Source organism: Sebastes umbrosus, chromosome 7 (assembly GCF_015220745.1).
Source record: "Sebastes umbrosus isolate fSebUmb1 chromosome 7, fSebUmb1.pri, whole genome shotgun sequence".
Lineage (NCBI taxonomy): Eukaryota > Metazoa > Chordata > Actinopteri > Perciformes > Sebastidae > Sebastes > Sebastes umbrosus.
This window is the reverse complement of record NC_051275.1, coordinates 17,483,834-17,509,513: the sequence shown is the minus strand read 5'-3', so window position 1 is coordinate 17,509,513 and position 25,680 is coordinate 17,483,834. Positions and strand designations below refer to the sequence as shown.

Below are 25,680 nucleotides of genomic sequence, written 5' to 3'. Positions count from 1 at the left end.
CAGCTGACAAGACCACAAAGCACGGCTGACTGGCCACTCCGTGTGTGTACACAGGCGTGCCTGCACATACAGTATATGTATTTGCAATGGGGACTTTGTGCTTGACTGCTTGTGTAACTCTACATATGCTGAGTGCGGTATGTTTGTGTGACAAGGAGACAAAAGAATTCCCAGACACGGGATTGTGAGAGAGGAAGAGAGAGAGATAAAATCTGGATACATGAAAGCATGAAATGGCACCTTAGCTGGACTCCCTATGCTCCCCTCCAGCATCAGTGTCCTCATCATCATCATCAGCCTCTCTGGGATCTTTCTTTTTCTTCAAGTCCTCAATCTGTCTTTCCTCCTTTAGTTCCTCTTTGCTTTCCTTCTTTTTCTCTCCTCTTTCTGTCTTTTTTTCTGTCCCCTCCCCCTTGCTCTGGCAGTGACATTGGGCTAAAGTGGGACAGAGTGTAGGGGGGCAGTGAGGCAGAAGAGACAGAGAGACAGCCAGGCAGGGAGGTAGGGAGAGCTGCTGCTGCTTTGGTTCCCCCCTCCCTCCCTCCTCCTCCAAGCACGTACCTCGGGCACTCCTGGCCCCTCAGGCCTCCCCGCAACGTCTGGGGGACCCGCTTTTAGCGTGTCACCACTACTCCACTCCAATCTGAAACATCTGTCTCTGCAGCTCTTTTGCTTCCCATCATCCCTCATTGCTTTTAACTCCTCCTCCTTCTCCTCCTCTTCATCCTCTTTTGGGTCTCTGTCGCCAAGATGCCCAGCAACAGCGGCAAGGGTGCATCATCACGACGGTGGCGCAGGCGAACGAGCGAGAGGGGAGCCGGGGAAGGAATGCGTAGGAGAATCGCAGGCCTTCACCCTCCACCTTCCCCCCCCTCTTCTTCCTTCCTTCCCTCGCTCCTCACATCCGCCTGCCATGCAAGGTGCACTCAGCCGCACACGGGCCTCGCTCCCCGGTGACCCCCCTGCTCCCTGAGATTCAGTATGTGTCACCGTGGTGCTGCTTACATGCTGTGGCACTGTAGTACTCCCACTGAGGACAACATGGCTTTACAAAGGGCAAGGCTTTATTGATTTGTGTGAGAGTTTATCACACGTGTGCCGGCTCTCTCTCTCTCTCTCTCTCTCTCTCAGTGTCATGCACACCAACAGCAGCATTGTGTGTGTGTGCAGCTACCTGCGTTTACACAGTATCATTAACTCGCCACAGTAAGACGGTGGAATCAGGTTCAACAGCTAAACAGAAAGCCAACACGCCGCACTCAGAAGATGGGTCTTTTTTCCCCGTTTGCCGTGTCTTCCTCTACATAATGGATGACAATAACACAAAACCGACCTGTGTGTGAAATTAGACTGCTCACACACCGTTGTTTTTGTGTTTTCCACAGCAGAAATAAGGTCACGCTTTGGTAGACTTAACTCTGTGTATGTGCGGTGTGTGTGTGTGTGTGTGTGTGTTTGTGTATAATGTATTAAATATGTCCCGTTAGCCTTCTCATGACTCGCGAGCATGTCTCTATCTATTATCTATGAGTCTAAATAATTAAAGACAAAAGCGACACAATGCACCGCATGTTGACAAGTCTGGGGTACGTGTTGTTTGTATATGTGTGTCATTGTCAGTGACCAAATGGAATTGCATTTTGGTAGTGTGTTTGTGTGCGCACTCTGAAATACAGAACATAATTTTAATCGAGAAACGGTACTTCTACTTAAGTTGGAAGCACTCTTTTTCTACCCCTGAGAATGAACTTAATGTATTAAAAAAAACACATTGAAAACCTTAAATCGTGCTGTAATGAAGACCTTACTCTGTTCATATTTTCTCCTCAGTTTTAAAATGTCAGAGTATAATTTTGTCCGCGTTTTTCAGTTGAACAGTAAAAGAAAAACATGCAAACAATGTGGGGACAACGGGGTGCTTTTGTGTCACTTCGCTGCTCTTATTTTAGTATCTTTCCACTTTTCTATCCATTTTCTCTCCATCCACCCCTGCCTCCATCTTGCTGCTTGAATATTTATGGCCATTCCAATTAAGGCTGCTTAAGTATGGTAGAGGCCTTTAACCATTACAGAGGGAGCGACCGAGATGAAGAAGAAGACATGGGGAGTGGGCTGATGATGAAAACAGACAGATTATCAGATTTCTCCTTCTTTTCTATTTCTTTTGGTTTGGATGAGTGCATTTTTCCATTTCCTTTATTTGTTTTTCTTCTTCCTCTCTCTCTCTAGTCTCAAGCATGAGTTGCTCGGAGAGGGTGAGGGGTGTGTGGGTGTACGGGGTGTCACCTTCTAACAACAGATATAGAAAGAGAAACAGAGAGACAGCAGCAGGAAGAGAGACGGAGGTAGAGAACAGAGAAACCAAGGAAACAGATATTGAGATAGGGAAAGACAAAGAAAACAGGAGACGTGATGGTGGTGGTGGTGGTGGTGTTGGGGAGGGCGGCAGCTGGCATTTGACGGTGAAGCATGCCTTTTTAATGAGTGCATTAGTCCTCTGCATACCTATCCTCAGATCACTGCATCATATTGAACCTGGTAAACAGACGGAACAAGGCAGGAGAGGAGGATGAGAAGGTCAAGGGTTGGGGCTGAAAAACTGAAACACTTGTAGAGAGATAAGAATAGGCCGAGTGTGTATCTGCGTTTCCTCTTCAATTATTCTGCCTCTGGTAACCGTGTGTGTCCTGCCCTCATAGAGAGAGAGAGAGACTGAAACGCTCCTTTATTAACCTTCTCCTGTTGTTTTGACATAACCTCTTCCTAGTCCTTAAGCAAGCTTTTGTCTCCGGTTGAGTCAAAGAAAGTGGCAGTAATATAACGTTCCTGTGGCTCTTTCTATGTCTGGCTTGTTCTCAGTAGCACTTAACTATTATAGACTACTTTGAATGTGAATAAAGAGGAGCAAGCGTCATTCATTTCATACTAGAGAGAGAGAGAGAGAGCGGGGCTCAGATTGGGAGAGAGCCTATTGTCGCTAGGTGTAGATTTCCCTTTGTCAAACACATGTCAATTCTTCAGACCCAACAGAGGAGAGGAGAATAGGAAAATTATAGCAGCAGAGAAAAGGATGAGGGGAGAGAGGGCGGGTTGGGAGGCGGGAGAGGAACCGAGGAGGAGGGGAGCGGTATTGATTTGACACTCGGGGAATCACACCACAGCTCTGTTCATTTTCATTCATCTGCCCTTGTAATGGGGGTGTTAATATGGCAGGTAGGGGGGAGAGGGCAGGAGCGGGATTTAGGAGGATGAGAGCATTTTATTAGAATCCAATCTTTATTATCCTTCACCCCTGCCCACCTTCCAGCCCCCTACACACACAGACATGCATGTATGCACTGGTGAACATGCATGTGTGCACATGCTTTAGACACACACACCACCATGTCGTGCCTCTAGATGTGAGTGAAGGTGGGGTGAGGGTGTTAATTACATGTTGGAAGCTGAATGGACTCACAGTTGAACAAGTCATGTTTTATATAGTGTGTGTGCGTGCGTGTGTGTGTGTGTGTGTGTGTGTGTGTGTGTGTATGACGCAAGGAGGGCGCTTAGATACAGTACGAGCAGCTCAAATGAAATAGCTTTTAGTAGGCCTTCCCAGTGCCTCCTTGAATCAGCCATAATGGGCCCTTGGTAATTATCAAATGAATTAGCCAGGGGAGGAGTGGAGGAGGAGGAGGAATCAGGACTGACTCCTTTCATTCTTTCTCACTCGTTACCTGTTCACTATTGAAGGAACCCATGTGATTTTTTTTTAAATATCATTTTTGCATACAGGCGTTTTGGCGTGACCACATGCTGTTGTTATGCAAATCAGCATTGATTTTACTGCATGTTTTATGATGTACCTCGCTGTAAAATGGTGCTCATCAGCTGAGGCAGAGTTGATGAATTTGGGACTGGCAAAGTCTGAATGAAGGTTACGGTTAAAACAAACCACTGGTTTCCAGTCCTCGTGTCCTCAGGCTCATACAAGCTATTATCGTTGGGGAGAATACAAAGATCATAATAGTTTCAAACTGCATAGGCTTAATTATTAGAATTATTAGTATTTCAGTGGATGGTTGTAGTAAGGAACTGGTAACTCTCGTAAGACAGTTTAGTCCAGTGAACGCATAACATAAAAACATAAAAATCTAAGAAATGATAGGTGGTAAAAATGGCTCTTTTATCCATGACATGCAATGTTTGTCCTTGAAGGCGATGAGGGGGGGAAAAAAATGAGCAAAACATTTCTAACACGTTCTATTAAAACACATTTCACTAAAAAATTGTACTGTACATACTAGGGTTGGGCGATATGATGAGATTATCGTTCAACATGATATTGGTTGGTTGCAATAACAGAACAATATTCGAATATGCAACACTGTGCTATATTCAGTCTCTTTTTCTCTTGCTTTCTCCATGCTTCGCTGCATTGTTGTATTGTATCAAAAAAATTATAACATGCAAGCATACATCGACGCTGTACGTAATTACCCATGTAGCCCTAACTCCAGCAGAAAAGAATGCAAATGCACCTATTTGTCCATTCTGTGGTTTTAAACCAAACGAAAAAGGAGAGCCAGAGAATGTGAGCGAAGTGACTTATAAGCTGTGCGATAAACAACTCGGGACTAAAGCTGGAAACGCCACAAATCTCACCGCTCATATCTTAAAACTTACCATCCAACAGAATACCCAAGTCTGTCACAAACTCCATCCACAAAGAGCAACCGGACCAAAACCTCTACCACAGTGAGCAATCAACCCTCAATTATCAAATATGATATAAACGTGATCGTCAACGCTGGCGAGACTGTACGAGGGAAGGTTTTTGGATGATAATATCGTATATCGTTTTAGTATTTCTTAAAGCGATATTGTTAGTACAGGATTTTCAATATCGCCCAACTCTAGCACGTACCACATGTACGTATACATCTTTCTCTTTGTTATTTTTGACTGGATGTCTGATATGTAGAGGAATGCCAACATACAATAGATGCAGTTTATTTGTACTGGAACTTCATATGCATGCATCTTGAAGCATCAAAATATGCGGAAACAACTGTCCGCCACAGAATCAATGTTGTGATCATAGTTTACCAACGATAGTTATTACTTCACTCTTTGTTTTACACACTTGATATGTCGGGACTACCTAAGAAATTTGTCCCCAACCTGGCCCAACGTGGTGTTACATTATACTAGCTACACTGCCGGATGACTGTTTTGGATTAAAACAAAAAGACGTCACTGTGTTTGCCATGTGTGTCACTGTTTGTGCTCTCTTGCTGTAGCTTTGTGCACTTCACTGATCTTGTGTATGTGTGGCTGCTTGCAAGGTTTCTCCAGCCTGTGATTGTTTGCTGCTTAACCATTTGATTGACATTTATGCCCTTTTGTTATGTGGTGTATCTGTCACACCGCATTTTCCCATCACATATACATCCACCTTGTTTACTACTGTTAGGTGCTCTGTTACTGAATGTCTCTTTCAGGGAGTTGAGTGACTGCTGGTAGGCTGTGTTGTAGCACTGGGCCATATGCCACATTACTATTTTATTACTCTGCCACAGTATCCACTATACTTAATTGTGCCAACCTTTGTACCATTGAGACCCGTGTGACGAGAAGAAGGTTTTCCTATTCTGGGCTGAAGCAGCAGAGCTGTCCGTGGTGCTATTCCTCCTTCAGTATTCCTGAACATTTGAAGCTGTAGCTGTCTGCGGTGCTGATCTGCTGTAGACCTTGAACATTCCTCCTATCTGCACCACTTCTCATGAGCATGGGTTATATGTACTGTATTTCTGTAGGTTTTCATAATGGCTTGTTTTCTAGCTTGTTACAAGATCCTTAGCTGTACACACAGCTCTGTTTGCTGACTAGGCGGTGCATAAATAATTGATGAATAAAGTTAAGGTAGATGCATCTTGCTTAACTCTATTGATGTACAATAACTCTAATGGTATCAGCCCCTAATCCATCATTTAAACATCCTTCGACATCCTTCAACTCTATTCCATTGTAGCACTAATATTGTTTGTGGTGGTTCATAGCTTGCAGGGAACTGGTAGATCACAAAGCAGCGGTGAAGCATGGCTCGCCGCAATTATTACATTTTTCTGCAGACAGGACGCGTATTCATGTGTTTCAGTTCTGGAAGAAATTATTTGTAATCTAGATCAACATGTAACAGGATGTGTTTACGGATTGGCTGCAGGTACTCTCTGGCCGCGCATAGCAGCTCGCTGCAGGCTGCACTTCGCCGCTGCTCTGGTGTGAATTCAACGTTACACTGCCATTTAAAGACATTTAGTTCAGTATGTTTGCTTGAAGATGATAAAATTATGAGTTTGTGGTGTGTTTGTACACTCACCGGCCACTTTATTAGGCACACCTGTTCAATTGCTTGTTAACACAAATAGCTAATCAGCCAATCACATGGCAGCAACTCAATGCATTTAGGCATCTAGAGGTGGTGAAGACGACTTGCTGAAGTTCAAACCGAGCATCAGAATGGGGAAGAAAGGGGATTTAAGTGACTTTGAACGTGGCATGGTTGTTGGTGCCAGACGGGCTGGTCTGAGTATTTCAAAAACTGCTGATCTACTGGGATTTTCACGCACAACCATCTCTAGGGTTTACAGAGAATGGTCCGAAAAAGAGAAAATATCCAGTGAGCGGCAGTTGTGTGGACGGAAATGCCTTGTTGGGCAGAGTGGTTCGAGATTATAGAAAGGCAACAGTAACTCAAATAACCACTCGTTACAACCAAGGTATGCAGAATACCATCTCTGAACGCAAAACACGTAGAACCTTGAAGCAGATGGGCTACAGCAGCACAAGACCACCCGGTACTAGCAAGGTGTACCTAATAAAGTGGACGGTGAGTGTATATATCCAACTTGTTCTTCAGTAGATTTCAGCGACCTTTGTGAATAAACGGCAGCAAAAAAAAACAATTCACTCTTAATGGGTCTTTCACATCTAAGCACAGGGGCCTAGCGGTGATTTCACTGAGGTCTCGCCCTTTTTTTGCGATATTTCTCTCAGCACAGTGATGCTGAGTTGTCTGTTACAAAATTGTCGGAAATGACAGAGGAATTTGTTGCACTTTGTCTCTACAGCTTATATACAGCAGAGTTTTAAAACACTGAAAAACATGAATCCCTAATTCATTATCTATTTGATTCTAAATCATCCTGAAACACACACTCAAACGCCCTAAATGCCTCACACATGCTCAGATGTGGACTCACATCTTTCATTTCCACTGCAGAATGTGGGACACGTTATGTGTGTGTGTGTGAGAGAGAGAAAGAGAGACAGAGCTAGTAAAATTAGCCATGTAACGATAAGGGGATAGATAGAGACACAGTGGCAGGAAAGGAGAAGAAAAGCAGAAATGAAAAGTTGAATCAAGAGGAGGAGAATAAATAAGGAATGTGTAGGTGTACTCCACTGTCTGCTCATCGCTGTGGCATCCTGTAGAGAGGATGCTCTGCACAAACACATACTCACAATTTGTTGAGTGCACTCTGCGAACGTGGATTGTGAGACAGTGGGAGGAAGAATGTGTAGATGGTGAGACAGATTGTGAGTGTGATATGTGTGTGCATGCATTTGTGAGAGAAGTCTGTATTGTACCGAGCCCGTGGTCCGTTTAACCTTAAAATCTGAAAGGCAAACCTTGACAATGATGGTCGTGACAGTCTTCAGCGTGTGTTTTTTTGTGAAAAATAAAGTGACATGATGCTCGGAGAGATGTGTGGAGCTCCTCTGTGGCCTATAGTCCGGGCCTGTGAACCAGTTACAGATCCATTCAGCAGTTTTCTCTCCTCTCCTCTGATCTCCATTGCCATCATTTAAATGGCTGATTCCGTTTTTTTTACCTCTAATGAAGGGTACTCTGTCGCACACACGCACGCAAAGCACACATGAAACGCACACTTGCACATGTCGCTGTGTGCCACCGCAGCGCCCCCTACCCAGCTGTTGTCACGTGAGTGCACGGGCCCTAGCAACAGCGAGCGAGAGAGCGAACGAAAAACGAGAGATCCTGGCTAGAGCAGGGGAGAGAGGAATGGGTAAAGAGAGGGAGAGAGAAAGAGATGGGAGGGAGGTGGTGGGGGGGGAGAGCCGTAGAGCATTAATAAGTGATGAGTCCAACAGTGTGAATTGCTGTTAGTTAGCATTGCTGCAGCGCCGCCTTCATTTGCATGGCAGCACCAAGAACAAACCCCCTTTACTTACGCCATTTCCTCTCTCGCTCTGTTTCTCTTTCCGATATCGCTCTTTCTCGCTTTCCCTCACTGTTTTATCTATTTCTGTCTCTTTCTCTTCTCTAGCCAGCATCTCAAAATATGTATATCTTTTCTTAGTTGTTTTTTTTTTATCTTTCTTTCCTGTCTGATCTGATCCTCCTCTCCTCCCAGCCTCCCTGGTGCCTACAGCATTCCCACATTAACATTATCATCTTCTCATTGTTTTGCTCTTTATGTTGCTATTCTTTTTCCTCCCCTCCCTATTTGATGATGATTTGTTGAAGATGGCAGCCATATACTATAATGGGATATATTTAGCTGCGCCTTTCCTGCATCCCTTCATCTTCTGCCTCCATCTTTTTTTTTTTACCTCCTCCTCCATCTCACCTGCCCTTCCCCTCTTCTGACTCCCCCGCCTATCTCAAAGAAGAGGGGTGTCCTCTCTCTGGGGGAACTTTGGGGGAAGACAAGCGATGCTCCAGGGCTCCCTAATCCTTTTTTTTTTTTCATTGTGTCCGTCTCTCTCCCCCTTCCTGTCTCGTTATTTGCATGTCTGTCTGTGGAATTTCTGGCATACGTGCACATACACATACAGAGAGATCCAGCAGCAGCAGCTTCACTCTGCACTTGGCTTGACTTCCTGCCTCAGGCTGATCAGCTGAACTGATTCCATTACTTACAGACCCCCCTGAAAGAGGAGGAAGAGGAGACTAGAAGGGAAAAAGACAGAGACAGAAAGAGGTAGAGGGCAGAGGGGAGGCTGGAGGACGGGGATGGTGAATAGATGTCACGCAGATTGAAAAAAAAGAGCAAAAGAAGGGGAAGGGGAGGAAAGGGCTGGGAGTTAAGGAGGAAGTGAGGGTATTTTGCGCCTCCCCTGGGTGTGGGATAGACCTCAAAAAAACTCATCCTGCCTCCCACAGCAAAAAAAAAAAAAAAAAGTAGACACAGAAGCGCATACATACATACATACACGCACTCAACAACAACAAACTCCTGGAGGCGTAGGCAGACTAGACGAGAATTGATCTTCTCTCCCACAAGGAGAGGCTTGCGAGGGGAGAAAGAGAGAGGGAGAGAAAGGGAGATGGAGAGAGACGTAGAGGAATTGTTTTTACCCATGTGTGGCTCTCAGGCCTGCAGGCCCCTCATCCCTCTCACTCTCACCCCCTCCTCTGTCACTCCCAACGGCATGTTTCTCTTTATCTCCCTATCTCTCCCTCCATCAATCTCCATCTGCCGTCCTCCTCCCTGTAGGGTCAGCCCCTTCCTCTGCCTCCCTCCATCGCCGCCTGCACCCTCTCCGCTGTTTTAGGTGTGTCACATCTCCACAGACAGCAGGAGAGCAGGCGGTGACTAGAAATTAGATATCAGGTAGAAAGAGCAGCAGTGAGTAGAGGAGGGAGGAAGTGACGAGTAGTAGGCCGATCTCAGAGCAGTCAAGGGAAGATGGAGACGTGAATCACTTCATTTGCCACTCTTGATAAGCACTCCAGTGCAGAAATGAGTAATTGATCCAAAAATAAATCAACTTCTCTGATAATTGATCTTTTGACCATTGTCTGCTTTTGCTCGGTCGTAACTCCGTTTATTTACTTTCTGTCACTACATGCTGTAGCTGGACATATACCTTTATATTTTTATCAGATATGCATCTTTTGGCATGTTTCTTTTTTGCAATTTATGATATTTTTTGTTGATTTTAAACACACAGCAAATATATATTAATGGATAAATGGAAACCATGTTGATGGAACATTTTATGCTTGAATATTGCCAAAAATGTATTGATGGTGTAAGAAAAGCTTAGTCTACATTGAATCCTGCATCTTTCTTTTTCTTATCTTCATTTGGGATATTTTGAGTAAGGGTTGGCCAAAATCTTCTATCACGATATACTGTAGGTCATTTCATATCTCGATAACGATATATATATATATATATATATATATATATATATATCACGATATAGCATGTTTTGTGGTAAGTCAATAGATAAATAGTCTCTATGAAATAACCACATGGTAAAGCCTATTTTTGTGTGAATTAAATACCTGACAAACAAAAAGTATTGAGTATTTCCTCATTTTAAGAACTCGAGAGCAAAATAAACATAATAGTTTTTAAGTGAAATTATAGAGAAACAAAGAAATAAATATAGGCCTAGCCTACACTGCGATGGAAATAGAAAAATATATACGATAGACATTTTTATATAGTTTTGACGATATATATCGTCATATTTCCCAGCCCTTTTGAGTTGCAGTAGCCTACTACACTTACCATCATGCTTTGTATAATGCTAAACATTGGAAGATGTCATCTTAGACTCTGGGAAACTGTGATGCACACTACACACACTTTTCTGACATTTTATGGACTTAACAATGAATTGATTATTCAGAATAAATAAGAATATAAAATAGGGTTTCCTTTAAAACCAGCATTGATAAGCGTAATGTCCCCAGCACCACTCTCTTTTCTCTCCATTCTTAACCATCTCTGAATTTCTCTCTCTGCCCCCCACTCTCTCCCCTCTCCACCCCCTTCTGGTCCGTCTTCCTCTCTCCAGGCATGTTGTGACAGGGTGTAGCAGTGTGTTATACAGGGTTCTACTCGCCAAGTGCATATTATCCTGTAAGGCTTAATACGCAGGTTGGAACAAAAGGGCAGGCTCGGAAATTACAGCTTACGTCGCTTAGCGCTCAGCACAACAGTCTGACTCACATGAAAACACGTGTGTGTGAACTTTCACATACAGTAGGCATGCAGATGCATAGGCCGACAGTTACAAGTGTGTATATATATATATTCAGAAATCTGACAGCCCACTTACACACGCGCACACACACACACACACACACACAGATATTCTAGTCTTTTATTTGAGTCTTTTATAGACTTCTTTTTTTTTACGATTTTGAAATTGATTTTGAAATGCCAGAATCTATATATTTGCTTCATTTGAGTCTATATGGAGGTAGAAGGAAGTTACCGCTATCCGTTCCATATCCGTCACCAAAACAAAACTCAGCCGGCCGCAGTGAGCCGAATCAACAAAGCAGAAAACGGCGGAGGGTCTGCGTGGATATGACCTGCACCCTCATATGTTAAATCTAACGTGGTAAACACTACACATACAGTAAAGTATGGAAACACTTTGGCTTTTCATTGCCAGGAAAAGCAGAGCTAGACATAACGGCTAAAGCTGCACACTAACTCTGTCATGGACAGGACACGTTATTGTATCGTAATGTGCAGTCAAGCCAGCCGTCACTCTCATCTCTGTGGTCAAATCAGCCGACGCTACAACTGTAGAGCACCCATATACTGACATTTATGCTAAATGCATTCAAACGGCTCCGATGGAGCTGACCATGGATGTATAAAGAGAACGGAGCTGACGGGGAAAGCTAGCAATGGCATTGGCGAAGTTAGCGTATAAGTATACACATGTGACTATGTCCGGTTTTTAAAATAATTGTGTTAACAAAAGGAACAGTATATACAAAATACATATATGGAAATAAGATTGATGATTATATTCACAAGTACTTGAAAATATTACATGTCATGTAAAACGAAAATACCACTGATTTGTGAGGGAAATGTATTAATGAATAATGCCTGACAATGACTGATACATTTGACTTCAAGACATCTCTGACTAAATACATGCTGAAAATCAAACATTTTTATTGTAAACATTTAGATATTTTACAAAATAAAAGTCCCTAGAAGTGTATTATTTTTCCCAGGGTCTAGTGTTAAAAAAAGGTAACAAAAATCGCAATAAATCGTAATACCGAATCGCAATATTGTACAATCACAATACATATCGAGTCGGCACCCAAGTATCGTGAAAGTATCAAATCGGGAGATAGGTGTATCGTCTCATCCTTATAGAATAGTATGAAAAATATGCAACGATGATAAATGAATGAAAAGCCCTACTGTAATTTGGAATAATGCACATTTTGTTTAGTCAGTCAAATACTTGTCAGCTTTGACACAAGAAGTAACGCCTTCGGTCTTCTTCACATTTCAGTCTTGTTAGAGTGATAGAGCCTGTGTGTGTGTGTGTGCGTGTGCTTGTGTGTGTGTGTGTGTGGCAGGGAGCCAGGCCAGTCCTCTCTGTTTTAATAAATCTCTTTTGGATGGAGTTGTGCAGCTATAAAATGCATCGATTGTTGTTGCTCACATTGTGGCAGGACACACACACACACGCACACACACACACACACACACACACACACACACACACAGACATACACATACACTAGCTTGGTTATTGACATTTACACATTCAGATCTACACATGTTCATTGATACTCAGACACGCTGCATTGACATTTTTACATGCATACATGCTGAAACGCATACATATCAAACAATAGACATGCATTTTGTCAATCAAAACACAGGACCAAGAACTGGGATAATCAGATTATTAACTACCGGTATTGACTGAAAAATGTTAATTTAAGAACAAAATTAAAACCAACCAAATCTGTAGCTCAAGTACTGAAGTTTTCACACTACAGCAGCCTATTTCCATCAACAATTAAACACATCTAACAGCTAGCACCCTAAGTGTTTCAGAATAAATTTGCTGTGACTCGGTGCTGACCTATTACTCGGAGGTGTGTGTGTACGTGAGTGTTTGTGTGTGCGGCGCATATTTCCAGTATTCAACTATTCAATGCACCTGTGTTTTACTCAAGTCCTCTCTTGTCAACATTGTAAAGAGACACTGAAACATCATGTACAGCAAACAACAGCCAGAATGTTCACACATACACACAAACTGCAATAGCATTCGCATAACCAAACAATCTGCAATCTACTACAAACTCTGAAGTGCACGCTGTCTAAAATAACCCTTTGGGGGAACAGAATACAAAAAGAGTCAGAGAAGCGGAAAGAATCAAACAGCGAAATACACTCTCCTCGTCTCTCCTCCCTCCATCTCTTCTTCTTCTCTCTCACATACACACATGCTGTCTCTATTGACATGCAGATAAATCAGAGGCAGACCAAGCAGTCACTGATGTGAAATGAAAATGACACTAATCTGCTGTTACCATAACACACAGAGACGCATCAATTATTAACACCTACAATAACTCCCCTCTCTCTTCTCTCTTTCTCTTCCCCCTCATCGGTCTTTTTTCCATTGTGTATATCTCACTAGATGGATGGGACAGAGTAAGTTAAAAGCTCCCATGTGTTCACCAAAGTGCTGTGGCTGTGCCTTTTGAAGACATGTATATAGTCCTGCTTTTTCTTTCTTCTGAAATGAAGCGATTTCTCTAAAAAAAAAATGTGCTCAAGGTTTGTCAAGAGGGCCTCATGATGGAGAGGTTGACATCTCATCTACTTCAAAAGCAGCACACATCTAACACGACCTTTCCCTCACCCAACAACAGTTTTTCTTTGCTTTGCTTGCTCTTATTCGGCAATTGCAAACATATAGAAATGAAAAATGATGAATAAATTGAATGCAGAAGATCTTGAGGATCAAGAGCGGTCTAAATGTGTCAAAAATAGTGAATAAAACTCAAAAAGACATGCAGGCATCTACTATTTGTGTAGACTTGTGTATTTGTGTTAGGGGTGTAAGAAAAATATTACGCATAATGCGGCCAAAATGCAAAACACAATGCTTCAAAGCGACAGTCCACTCCCAATGGGTGACCTCAAGGTGACTATGTTTACTTCTTAAATGCAGTTTATGTTAAGAAGCCCTAACTTTTTAGACATAGGCCAATATTATATAAACATAGAGAAGACCAGAAAGTGAACAAATCCCAATAGTGGACAACAAAAAATGAGATAATCCATCATTACAAAATCACAATCCTCCAAATGACTTTACAATCTGTACAGCATACGACACCCTCTATCCTTAAACCCTTGCAATGTTTTACATGCAAATAATTTGCCTTCGTTATAATTTGCTATTCAAATGTGCTGACTAACGTATCTTTCTCCCCTCTCCTACCTGTTCCCTCTCTGCTGTCCTTTCCACAGGTAACCGTTTCTTCCTGACCTCAACTGGCGCTCTGTATATCTCAGAAGTGCAGAAGGAAGATGCTCTGTCCACCTACCGCTGCATCACAAAGCACAAGTACAGCGGAGAGACTCGCCAGAGCAATGGAGCCAGGCTCTCTGTTATGGGTACGCAACGTAAAGTTACCATTTCCACTCATAGTAGAGATTTAGATTTAAGTTTTAGAGGAATAGTTCAAGATTTTTTCGGAAATACGCTCATTTGATTTCTTGCCAAGAGTTAGATGAGAAGATCGATACCACTCTGTACGGTAAATATCAAGCTGGAGCCAGGAGATTGTTAGCTTAGCTTAGCATAAAGACTGTCCTACCAGCACATCTAAAGCTCACAACATAGCATGTATCTTGTTTGTGTAATTCATACTAAAACCAAAGTGTAAAAACAACATGTTGTCGTGTTATGGGCAGTTATGTGCCAAATGTAACCATTTCTTTGCCAGTCACAGTCACCTCCTGAAGTCCGTTTGTCGATGTAAAGTTTTCAGACAACCAGCAAAGACTGGAAGTTACTAAACGTGGCGAAAGGCAGTGCAGAATATAATTCAGATGCAGGCTAGCTGCTTCCTAGCTTTCCAGTCTGTGTGCTAAACTACGTTAACCATCTGCGAGCGGTGGCTTCCATACAGCCATGTACCATACAGACATGAGAATGCTGTCAATCTTCTCATCTAACTCTCAGCAAGAAAGCGAATAAGTGTATTTCCCAACATGTCAAAATATTCCTTTAAGGATCTAAAAATTGGTTAAAGTACTGATGATTCCAAATGAATATAAATCCCTGTGACTTGCTTCACCTACAGACCCTACGGAGTCCACCCCGTCAGTGCTGGACAGTTTTCAGTCCGGTGAGGTGCAGGTGGGGCAGAGCGTGGAGCTGCCCTGTGTCGCATCCGGATACCCAAACCCTACCATCCGATGGCTGAAGGATGGTCGGCCATTGCCTGCAGACTCCCGCTGGACGCGGCGCATCACTGGCCTCACCGTCTCCGACTTGAGGCTCGAGGACAGTGGCAACTACATCTGCGAGGTCACCAACAGCTTTGGCTCCAAAGAGGTGACGGGTCACCTCAACGTCATAGGTGGGTAAAGGACCGAAGGGAGTAGAGTAGAATATTCAGCACACAAGACAATGTCACTGATCACTTCATGTACCTCTCCTGACCTCCATTGTTCTACACTGACAAGTACAGTTGGAGCAAAAGAGTGAGATGGACAGAAGTAATGAATGTGATGTCAGGTGCGATGGAGACATCATTTAAGCTCCGTTGGCTTTGCCCTGGCCCCGTGCGTCCTACACGCCGCCACCCCCCCTTACAACCCTCCCTCGTCTGGGCCGAGCGTGAGCTTGATCTCCAAGGACGGCTCGTTCCCCCGCTGTGCTCTCAAACCCCGGCGAGGCGTCGCTACGGCGACAGAGCAGAACAGTGGTCGTGCCGGCCTGTCGCTCTGTTTACCGAGGAAGTGAGAGAGGGAGGGAAAGACGGAGAGAATTTCATAATGTTGTGTGTATGAATGAAAGGAGGTGACGCGGGTAGAGGAGACGGCACACTTGTGGAGAGAGTATAAGGTGGAGGCGGTGGAGAGAGGAGATGTGGTTGGGAAAAGGGTGAAGTTAGTGGACACTGGGCAGACTGGCCACAGGGCACATCACTGCACAACCCACAAACCTCCTATGACAGGGCATAGAAGGTGGTGCACACACACACACATTTGGACACACACTTACAGTACATGCACTTATTGCCCGTGAAGAAAGTCTTGCACATGCACTGTCGCTCCCTCACACACACGCTCACACACATTCAGCAGCCTCCAGCACTTAACACCAGCTGCTTTATTGCTCACTGACATTTTCTCCCCTTTCTGTCTCTCTCTCGGTTTTCCTCGCTGCTTAGCACACACACTCACTCACACACAAAGGCAATGGCAGAAATCTTGACACACAATCACACAATCACACCAAAATATGATTTGTGTCGCCTGGCCTGTCTCAATTCAAATAGCTTTCGTTCAGCAATGCAAGTGAAACCACCAAGTATCTTCAATGTTTAGGTAGTGACTTGTGAATGAGAAGGTATGACTGACATTTCTCTCTATCGTCTCCAGAGCCGCTGCGGGTCACCTTGTCTCCTAAGAACCTGAAGACTGGGATCAGCAGCACCGTCATCCTATCCTGTGCCGTCCAGGGTTCCCCGCACTTTATGGTGTCCTGGTACCGCAACACAGAATCTGTCCTGCCCGATCAGCACTTTTCCATCCAGGGGGCTCACAATGAGACATTGTTCATTTCCGCTGCACAAAAGAGACACTCGGGAGCTTACCAGTGCTTCGCCACGCGCAAGGGCCAGACCGCCCAGGACTTCTCCATCATACTGCTGGAAGGTGAGCACAGAAAGGGATTCACCATGTCGGTGTACAATCATGAATGTATGTGTAACGAGAGCTGTCCAGGGTTATTATACTGCTGTCAGAGTAAGAATGATTGGGTGTTTCTTTTTATGCTTAAAGCTGAGGAAGGCAGTTTATTTTTGGTGTTATTGGGCAAAAATTCCATAATAACTTTTCAGCATATTGTAATTCAGGTGGTAAATTACAGCCCTCCTCTCTCCCCTCTCTGTCCTAAGCCCCTCCCACCAGACGAGTGGGGGCATGTGCACGCGCTTCATACAGTAACCTGTACGAGTACTAGGCATTCATTTCAAACATCATCCCGATCGTGATTGTGATTGTGATGCCTTTAAATAGCGCCAATTCTATGAGAACAAGCGTCCTGTTTTCTTTTGCAGCTCTGAGCTCCGTTCTCTTTATACATCCATGGTGAGCTCACGCAGAAGTCGGAGAGAAAATGATTCTTTCCCTGAGCTACTGCCGCAGCTACCATAGCCGTAGGGCTAGCTCACAGCCATGAGCAGAAGGCTAAACCATTAGCAACAATGTTGCTAAACTGTTAGCAACATTTTCTCTCCATCTCTGAAACGCTTTGCCAATATTGTCAGACTCTCTTTTTGATAAGTCCGTCTTCCTTTTTTTAGTTGCTTTGCTGCAGTGCAGGCAGTTGTTGCCAATGCTGGAATAGTAACTTTTTCCTGCAGGATATTCCGCACATCTGTATTTCTAGAACAGCCAATAGGAACGTCCTCTCTCTGAAATGACCTGTGATTGGCCAAAGTCTCCTGTCACAGGCTAGATTTTCTTAAGCCTGAAAACAGAACCATGAGGAGGAGCAGAAGTCTCTCTCACAACACTTGAATTACTATATGCTGAAAGGTTATTATGGAATTTTTGCCCCAATGATGAAAGATGCCTACCCCAGCTTTAATGAGACAATAATTACACATCACTACATATTTCCATCCACCAAGAATTCTGGAGAGCAAGTCGTGTTATGCCTCTACTCTATGTGTGCAGCTGTGTGTCTGTTACAGGGATATATATTTGCAGTTTTGTCTGTATTTCCACAAAATATCGTGGAGAGGATGTTAACGGGGAAAGGCAGAACTGATTGGTTTCCATTCATTTACTAAGTACATGAGTTTAATTGACATAAAACTGACACATTGAGAATTGCACCGCATTTCTGTTATGTTTCATCTAGTGTAACCTCCCCAATGATTTACAGTTCATTTTCATTTTAACATACACATAGAGTACATGCACATATGCACACATATGTATCTGCATATGGTTATGGTAATTTTAGCACACAGACAGATTGGCTTTATTATGTTACACTTCATGCAGCTCCATTCTTGTTACTGATATGAAGTGTTACTTTTTCATTCGATGCCTCGCAGTAAAAAAACCCAAAAAAGTTCATATGCTTTCCACTTTGCAGAGTATACTGATTAAGTCTCTTTTCATTTTTTCCACCATAATGCTGATTTAAATCTGGTATAAACGCACTGTTACCATTCGTTTCTAAAGTCACACCTCTTGTCTTGTGATCGTTTCTCAGATGGTACACCCCGTATTGTCGCCTCCTTCAGCGAGAGGGTGGTGGTCCCGGGTGAACCGTTCTCCCTGATGTGTGCCGCCAAAGGAGCGCCCCCTCCCACCATCACCTGGACGCTGGACGACGAGCCCGTTGCCCGGGACCTGTCGCGCGTCAGAGCCAGCCAGTACACGCTCTCGGACGGCAGCACCGTGAGCCACGTCAACGTCAGCAGCCCGCAGATTCGCGACGGAGGAGTGTATCGGTGCGCCGCACGAAACTCGGCCGGTAGTGCCGAGTACCAAGCGCGCATAAACGTAAGAGGTGCCTGTCTACTTTTCAATATCAGTCATACAGAGGCTTCTCATAGCCTGACCCCTACCCCTACCCTGACCCATATCCTATCCTGTACCCTTCTATATCTCTACCTCTATCGCTATATGTGTGCTTTGCTCTATTGTGTATTTCTTATTTTTTTTCTCTTTCTTTCTTTTTTGTTCTGTCTGTCAATCTTTACACTTATATGTTAATTATCTGCAGCAGTCAGTGCTTTGTCTGTCTCATTCTGTCTTTCTTTCTTGCAGTCTGCTACTGTCCTGTTGTCTCGCTTGCTGTAGCTCCACACATGTGCCTGTGTGAAGGCACACATACATATGAACACATGAAGAAAACAAATACTCATCCAGCTACCTGTATGCACACGCACATAGACATGTTTGCAGGCAGACAAAATGTTAAAATGGAGAGAATCGTAGCTTAACCTATGGAGAGAAAGAGTGGCGAAATGAGAGGAAGCGAGGTTTAGGGAATGTGAGACAAATGGTTGAAGAAACTTTAGAAGAGAAAGAAACAGATGGTCAGAGACTGAGGGAAGAGAGGGAATAGATGAAATGAGAGACGAGGATTGAAGTGGGGAGTGCCAGTGTCTGCTGGGTGGAGTGATGGTGAACTCTGGTGACAGGACTGGTGATGTCACTGTTGTCGGAGATGACAAGGATGAGGAGTGACACCGATGGACAGGGCTGTATCGTGGTCTCTCTCTCTCTGTCTCACTCTTTTCTGTGTGCTTTGGTGAGATGTGTAGTTGTGACATGTGGGTCTGCTCAAAGGAGAGATGCCAGAATGATCATTGGAGTGAGAACGAACTTCAGCCCTGCATGCAACACACATACAACCAATACACACATGCATAACCACACATGAAAAAGCTGCAACACACCAGCATGCTTACCCACTCACTGAAATGTGATACACTCAACTTATCCCATTCAGCGAGAGGCCAAAGGCAAAGATACTGAGCCACGCAGACATAGCTGAACACACATGCACGTGTATACTGTATATGTGTGTGTCGGCGTGTGTGTCTGTGCGACGGTGCTACGGTGCTACTGAATAATACATCTTTCACTCGTCAGAGCTGTGACTTCAAAGCTCAGCGCACGCTGAGAAAGGGATGAGATAGAAAGAGAGAGAGAGAAGTGGGGGTAGGAGGGCTCGAAGGAGAGACAAAAACAAAGATACAAGACGAACAATGGTGAGAAGGTCACAGAAGAAGTGACAGATGATTGAGTGATAGCTCCCAGTGTCTTCCAGTAATGCTAAACACATTTAGTGTCCGTCTGACTGTCTGTCTGCCTGCCGGCCCACAGCCTTCAGTCTCTGTCTTTTGGCAATGATACATGACCGACATATTGAGGCAGTCGAGCTTCATTTTCGTCATGTATTTTTTAGGACATCAGTCACATGAATTGTGTTCCTGTTAGTCTACTGTTTCAATTACCTGTTGTGGTATATTGCCACTCAGAATACTACAGTATAGCTGATGTAGCATGACCTTTATAGAGTTCACAGAGCACAAATGTTGACAGAGCACACGTTCATTAGTTATAACACATAGAAAAAATTCATGTTACACTATGCAACCATGGGAAATGCACAGCACTTTGTCCACGCCCCACAGGGAATAAAAAGTGCATTGCACACATACAGTATGCATGCAAACAAACTATGATAAGGTTGTTAAAGCCGATGAGCTGTGTGTTGGAGGGCTGCAACAGAACTAGGATCCTGCAGGTCCTGCAGCACCCAACACGAATGTGGCTGGTGCAGGATACGGTAAAACAGTCAGGAGCGGTTGACCCGCATGAATGAAAATTCATATATGAAAATATGACAAAATAAAGTTAAGTGTCAGTTTAGTTTTTCTCATCTGTGTCACACACTCATCTTCCTTCTCTCTGTTACTCTCTTTTTAGACTAGTCGTGTAGTCAGTTACATTAAATGTTGGTTTGTTTAAATGTCAGTAATATTAAATTAAATTGTCATCGCTAATCCAATCTGACCTGTAAACAATAACACAATCGCTGCTGCTCTCAAGTCTGGCATTCCTGTATTTGGTTTGTGTCGGTTACTCGTGGAAACAACGTTAACTATCGGAGAAACAGGGCTTGATCCATAACATTTTCACTCACTTTTTGTCCCCCCCCTAGCCTAAAGCTGAAACTTTCTCACTTTTAAAGGTCCCATATTGTAGAGAGTGAAATTGCCATGTCTTTCTTTGATTATAAAGCAGGGCTAGGTGCTATATAAATACTGCGAAAGTATCCAAACGCTCAATACACAGAGAAATGCACACAGCCCGTATTCAGAAACTGTGCCTTTCAAACAAGCCGTCAGGACTTCCGTACGGTTGTGATGTCACAACTATACACTCACCGACCGAAGTGGCGCTAAACTCTGTGGAGTTGATGCACACAGTGAGTTCCCAGCTGCAATGACGCTGTGAACAGCAACAGCGCAGATGCGGAAGACCGGAAAACGCTGACCAATCAGAGCAGCCTGGGCTTTTTCGGGAGGGGGGCTAAAAGAGACAAGCGCTAAAACGGAGCGTTTCAGACAGAGGGTGAATACAGGCATATTCAGACAGACAGTACGAGAAACATAATGTGTTTTTTGAACATTAAAGCATGTAAACACTAGTAGAAAGCCCCAAATACATTACTGAAAATGAGCATATGTCCCCTTTAAAGGCATTTGATCAGGCTAAATGTAGTTCACAGCTTAATAAACAGCTGAGTAACTTTCTCTAGACTTAAACATCCTACATGTGTCTTGGAAGGACTAAACGTATCTTCAACAAAAAACAGTTGATCAGAAATTGTGCTGGAGTGTGAGGGTGCTCCACCAGAAAAACTCAAGAATTGAATTGCTGCTTTTTACCATTAAGGCAAGACACTCTAACTTCTCTCTCTTCCTACACCCCTACATGCTTTTTTCCTCTTCTCTCTTCCCTACTCCCCAACTCCCTTCCCTACCACCCCTCCCCTTTATTCCTAAAATTCCACGACCTGCTTCTGACACCATCAACTAATAATCTTCTTTTTCCCCTCTCTCTTCTTCCTCTGGTCAACCATCTCTTTTTCTTTCCCTTCATCTCTATCCTTCCCTCTCTCTCTGTCTCTCTCTCTCTCTCTCTCTCTCTCTCTCTCCCCATCAGGTCCACCGAGGATCCGGCCTATGAAGAACATCACTGCAGTGGCAGGAAGAAACTCTTTCATAAACTGCCGTGTGATTGGGTACCCTTATTACTCAATCAACTGGTACAAGGAGGGGCTTCTGCTGCCTGACAATCATCGCCAGGTGGATTTCACTTTTTCTGCTCAATGACGATAGAATATATATTAGAACTTATTTTCCATACAGCACTGTAGTTACATAAATCTTATCCTGTATATAGAGTGTTGTTTAAAGGTCATTAAGTTCCTCTTTGACCATCTAAATTTCTATTTTGCAACTGATCATCTGGGCCTTTTTTTATATACAGTGTTATGTACAAATATTGTCTAAATATGTATTAAAATAATATAAGAATAATTGTTAGCCTGTGTCCTAAAAGACCTGCGCTTTTCTTCTGAATTGAACCTGAAAACTGACAAACAGAAACAAATGCAGGCACAAAGCAAATCAGGGGGACTTATTATTGCATCAGCGTCGGCCTTGTTTCCATCTTAGCATCTGTTTACATGTATGAATAAGAAGACCATGCGTACATCATTTGAGTGTTACACTGCTGACGTCTGTTCAGGTGGTGTATGAGAACGGGACTCTGAAGCTCAGCGATGTTCAGAAAGGGATGGACGAGGGGGCCTATGTCTGCAGCGTGCTCATTCAACCACAGCTGTTCATCACGCAGACCGTCTACATCACCGTCAAAGGTCAGTCAGGGTTGATAGTTTTGAAAGTGATAACTTTGTCAAAGAGTTTCACAGTTTGTTTGTTTTTCTTTCCTTCTGGCTAAGATGGACAGTCACACAGATATCTCTAAAAACATACATAGCACAGTAGCACACATATTCTTGTTTGTTGTGTGGTGTAAATGATACATGTACATCTTGGGGGTTTGCCCAGTGAAGAGAATATGTAAGTAAGATGATTTATAGAACTGTAATTTATATGTCTCTAGCTGTGTTTTACCGGCCCATAACATTGAAAAAGCAGTGGGGAAAAAATGTGAATGTAAAAGAGGGCGAATGTAAGAGGGATGCAGCAGCGTGAGTAAGACTGGTTTGGAGCAGGAGGAAACAGAGGGAGAGGAAAGAAGAAAGCTGTATGCATTGCCTCTAATAACCCCTGATTAAGGGGCGGAGTGGCCTAGTGCGCTCTCTCAACCACTCAGCAATTACATAGAGCGGGAGTGCCATTGTATAAGATTTGTGTGTGTGTGTGTGTGTGTGTGTGTGTGTATGCATGCCATACGCATGCATATATGTGTGTGAATGACGTATGTGTGTGTGCTGTATTTATTCTGCATGTCACCTTGTATGTTATTTCACACTACTCTCCGCGGCTATAGCATGATATGTTTGTTTTAGGAAGTTGCGAGTGTGAGTTGTGTGTGTTTCAACTTGACGTTAGCAGAAATTTGTGGTGCTCAGGTGTCTTCGTAGTGTTTTTCATGCACATGCATGTACACGAGTGCGCTTGCATGGACATGCGCGCGTGTGTGTGTGTGTGTGTGTGCACACTGGCTGCGTGTGGGTGTAGGTACGTGCTCGTATGAATGTGTGCTCGTCATGTCTCTGATTTAATTAGATGAATTTTAACGAGGCCCAGATTAAATCCCCCAGATGTCTCAGCTGTAACCCCCCCCACCACCACCACCACCACCACCGCCACCCTCCCCTCCTCCCCCACTCCAAACCACCGCCATCACCTCCGCCGCTCTCCATAGCAACACCGTTCTTCCCCCTGCGGATGGGGCTCTAATTAGAGCAGCTATTATGGGCTGGCTTTAGCAGGGCATGGTGGTGGTGGAGTGGAGGGATTGGTAGGGGGCACAGGCGGCTGCAGAGTGGGTATAGTGGGCTAGTAGGCCAGGCTGCGGTGTTTTGGAGGCTTTGGGGGTCCAGGCTTAGATGAGAGACTCAAGAAATCAGACTGAGACAGACCACTAGTCTACCAATTAGCCTGTCAGGTGAAAATGAAAGATCCTGAACCATGTCCTCTAAAATAAACCTCACTCTGTCTTTATGTCTCTTCTGTATCTTTCTCCCTTTACATCACTCACTCTCCCACCCCATGTCCTCTCGATGCCCCCAAATCTTCGAATCTGTGTGTCTATCCATATTCTCCTTGAGTCTTTACATCTGACTCTCTCTCTTTTCTCTATCCTTAACTTATTCATATCTGCCTCAAATCTGTGTCTTCACCTTTTACTCACCCCGCTCATTTAAACAACCCTCTAACTGTTTTCATTCATCTTTTTTTCTTTATTTCCATTCCCTCTTTGCCTTACTCCGTCTTCTCTCTATCTACCCTTTATTTCACCCCATTGCCTGTCCTTGCCTTTTTCTCTCACTCGCTCTCCTTTTCATCCTACATTTCCTTGACTCTTCTATCTTTTGACTTATCTTCTTTTATCTCATTTCCCCTCATTTACTTTGTCTCTCTTCTACAATTCTATTTACTCTCCGGCCCTCTCTACACATCTCACACCCCATCACTCTCCTTCCTTCACCTCTCTTGCTCCCTCTTTCATCCTCCCCTCCTCTACCTCTCTCCCAGTTCCTCCACTGATCCAGCCATTTGACTTTCCGCCGACTTCCATCGGTAAATTGATGTACATCGCCTGCGTGGTGTCGTCTGGAGACATGCCCATACGCATCACATGGCGCAAGGACGGGCAGGAGATCGTGCCCTCCTCGGGCATCACCATCGACACAAAGGAGTTCATGAGCTCCCTCCAGATATCCAAAGTGTCGCTCAAACACAACGGCAACTACACCTGCATCGCCAGCAACGACGCTGCCACGGTCAGCACGGAGAGGCAGCTCACAGTAACAGGTAAGAGAGGAAGGAGTGAGAGAAGATAGAGAACGTGAAAGGGATATTTAGAAAGGGTTGAAGGGGAAAGGGAGGATGCTATTTTAAAATAGCACTGCAGTATTGCTCTTCAATAAAGTTGGGTGACTTAGAAGATTTCAAAAAAGTATGGTCAAAATTGAAGCAGCAGAGGCTGATATATCCTGGCTTTTGGTCCTTGTTATGGGTTACACCAGATCCTTGACTTCCCATAATGCAACTCAGTAGCAGCTTTCATTACATCTTTGCCTAGTAAAAACCACATCTTTCAAATTTCATGACCTCTAGGTCAAAAACTTTCTGTGAAGCTGAGTGAGTAATTTTCTCAGACCTGTCAGAGCTTTCCACAGAAGTGACTATACAACTGGCTGTGGAGTACTTCCTGTGTCTAGTACTTTGACATGTAAAATCAGCAGTGGTGGAAAGTAACTAAGTACATTTACTCAAGTACTGTACCTAGGAACAATTTTGAGGTGTGTTTCAATTATATGGTACTTTATACGTACTTGTACTCCACCAACTTTTACTCCACTACATTTATTTGACAGCTGTAGTTACATTGCAGATTGAGATTTTACATAAAAAATGTAGTACGTTCATGTAATACAATGCATTGTTTAAGATTAAAGCAGTGGTTCCCAACCGTTTTGGCTTGTCACCCCTTATAAAAAAAAATACAGTGTCTCTTTGGGACCCCTTGTCACGTATGAAATGATTTCGTAGAAGTTACACTAAAGAAACATTTCCCCTCTGAACTTCTCAGATAGTTTAATTTAAATAATTGTTTGAGGCCCAAAGAGTTATAATTATCCAATATTTTACAAAAAAGACAAAGATTATTCTAAGTTAATATAAAGTAGTTAAAACTAGCGACACAGCCACATTATTATATATACATATTTTTAAGATAAAACCATAACCGTGATAATCACGATAACAATATTATCGCAATATCTATAGAAAATTAAAAGAAAAAATCTTATCAGTCAAATTTTTCTTTAACTTTGTGTGTTTTGTTTTTGTGGCAAATAAAATACACTCAAAATACGAGTGTAGGGTGGTGG

General features: G+C 43.6%; 1 protein-coding gene across 3 annotated transcripts in view; it reads left to right on the top strand.

The window, feature by feature from the left end:
• The window catches only part of LOC119491224 (Down syndrome cell adhesion molecule-like protein 1 homolog), a 118,523-nt gene that overhangs the window by 57,768 nt on the left and 35,075 nt on the right, over positions 1 to 25,680 (top strand). For 2 of the 3 annotated variants that reach the window (XM_037775007.1, XM_037775006.1), the window contains exons 4-10: positions 14,286 to 14,432; positions 15,125 to 15,403; positions 16,431 to 16,706; positions 18,280 to 18,579; positions 21,753 to 21,895; positions 22,341 to 22,470; positions 24,320 to 24,598. In XM_037775007.1, the coding sequence (XP_037630935.1) occupies positions 14,286 to 14,432; positions 15,125 to 15,403; positions 16,431 to 16,706; positions 18,280 to 18,579; positions 21,753 to 21,895; positions 22,341 to 22,470; positions 24,320 to 24,598 (1,554 nt within the window). Of the gene's footprint in view, positions 1 to 14,285; positions 14,433 to 15,124; positions 15,404 to 16,430; positions 16,707 to 18,279; positions 18,580 to 21,752; positions 21,896 to 22,340; positions 22,471 to 24,319; positions 24,599 to 25,680 lie in introns of those variants that run through there. The other variant, XR_005207564.1, reaches the window with a different exon arrangement.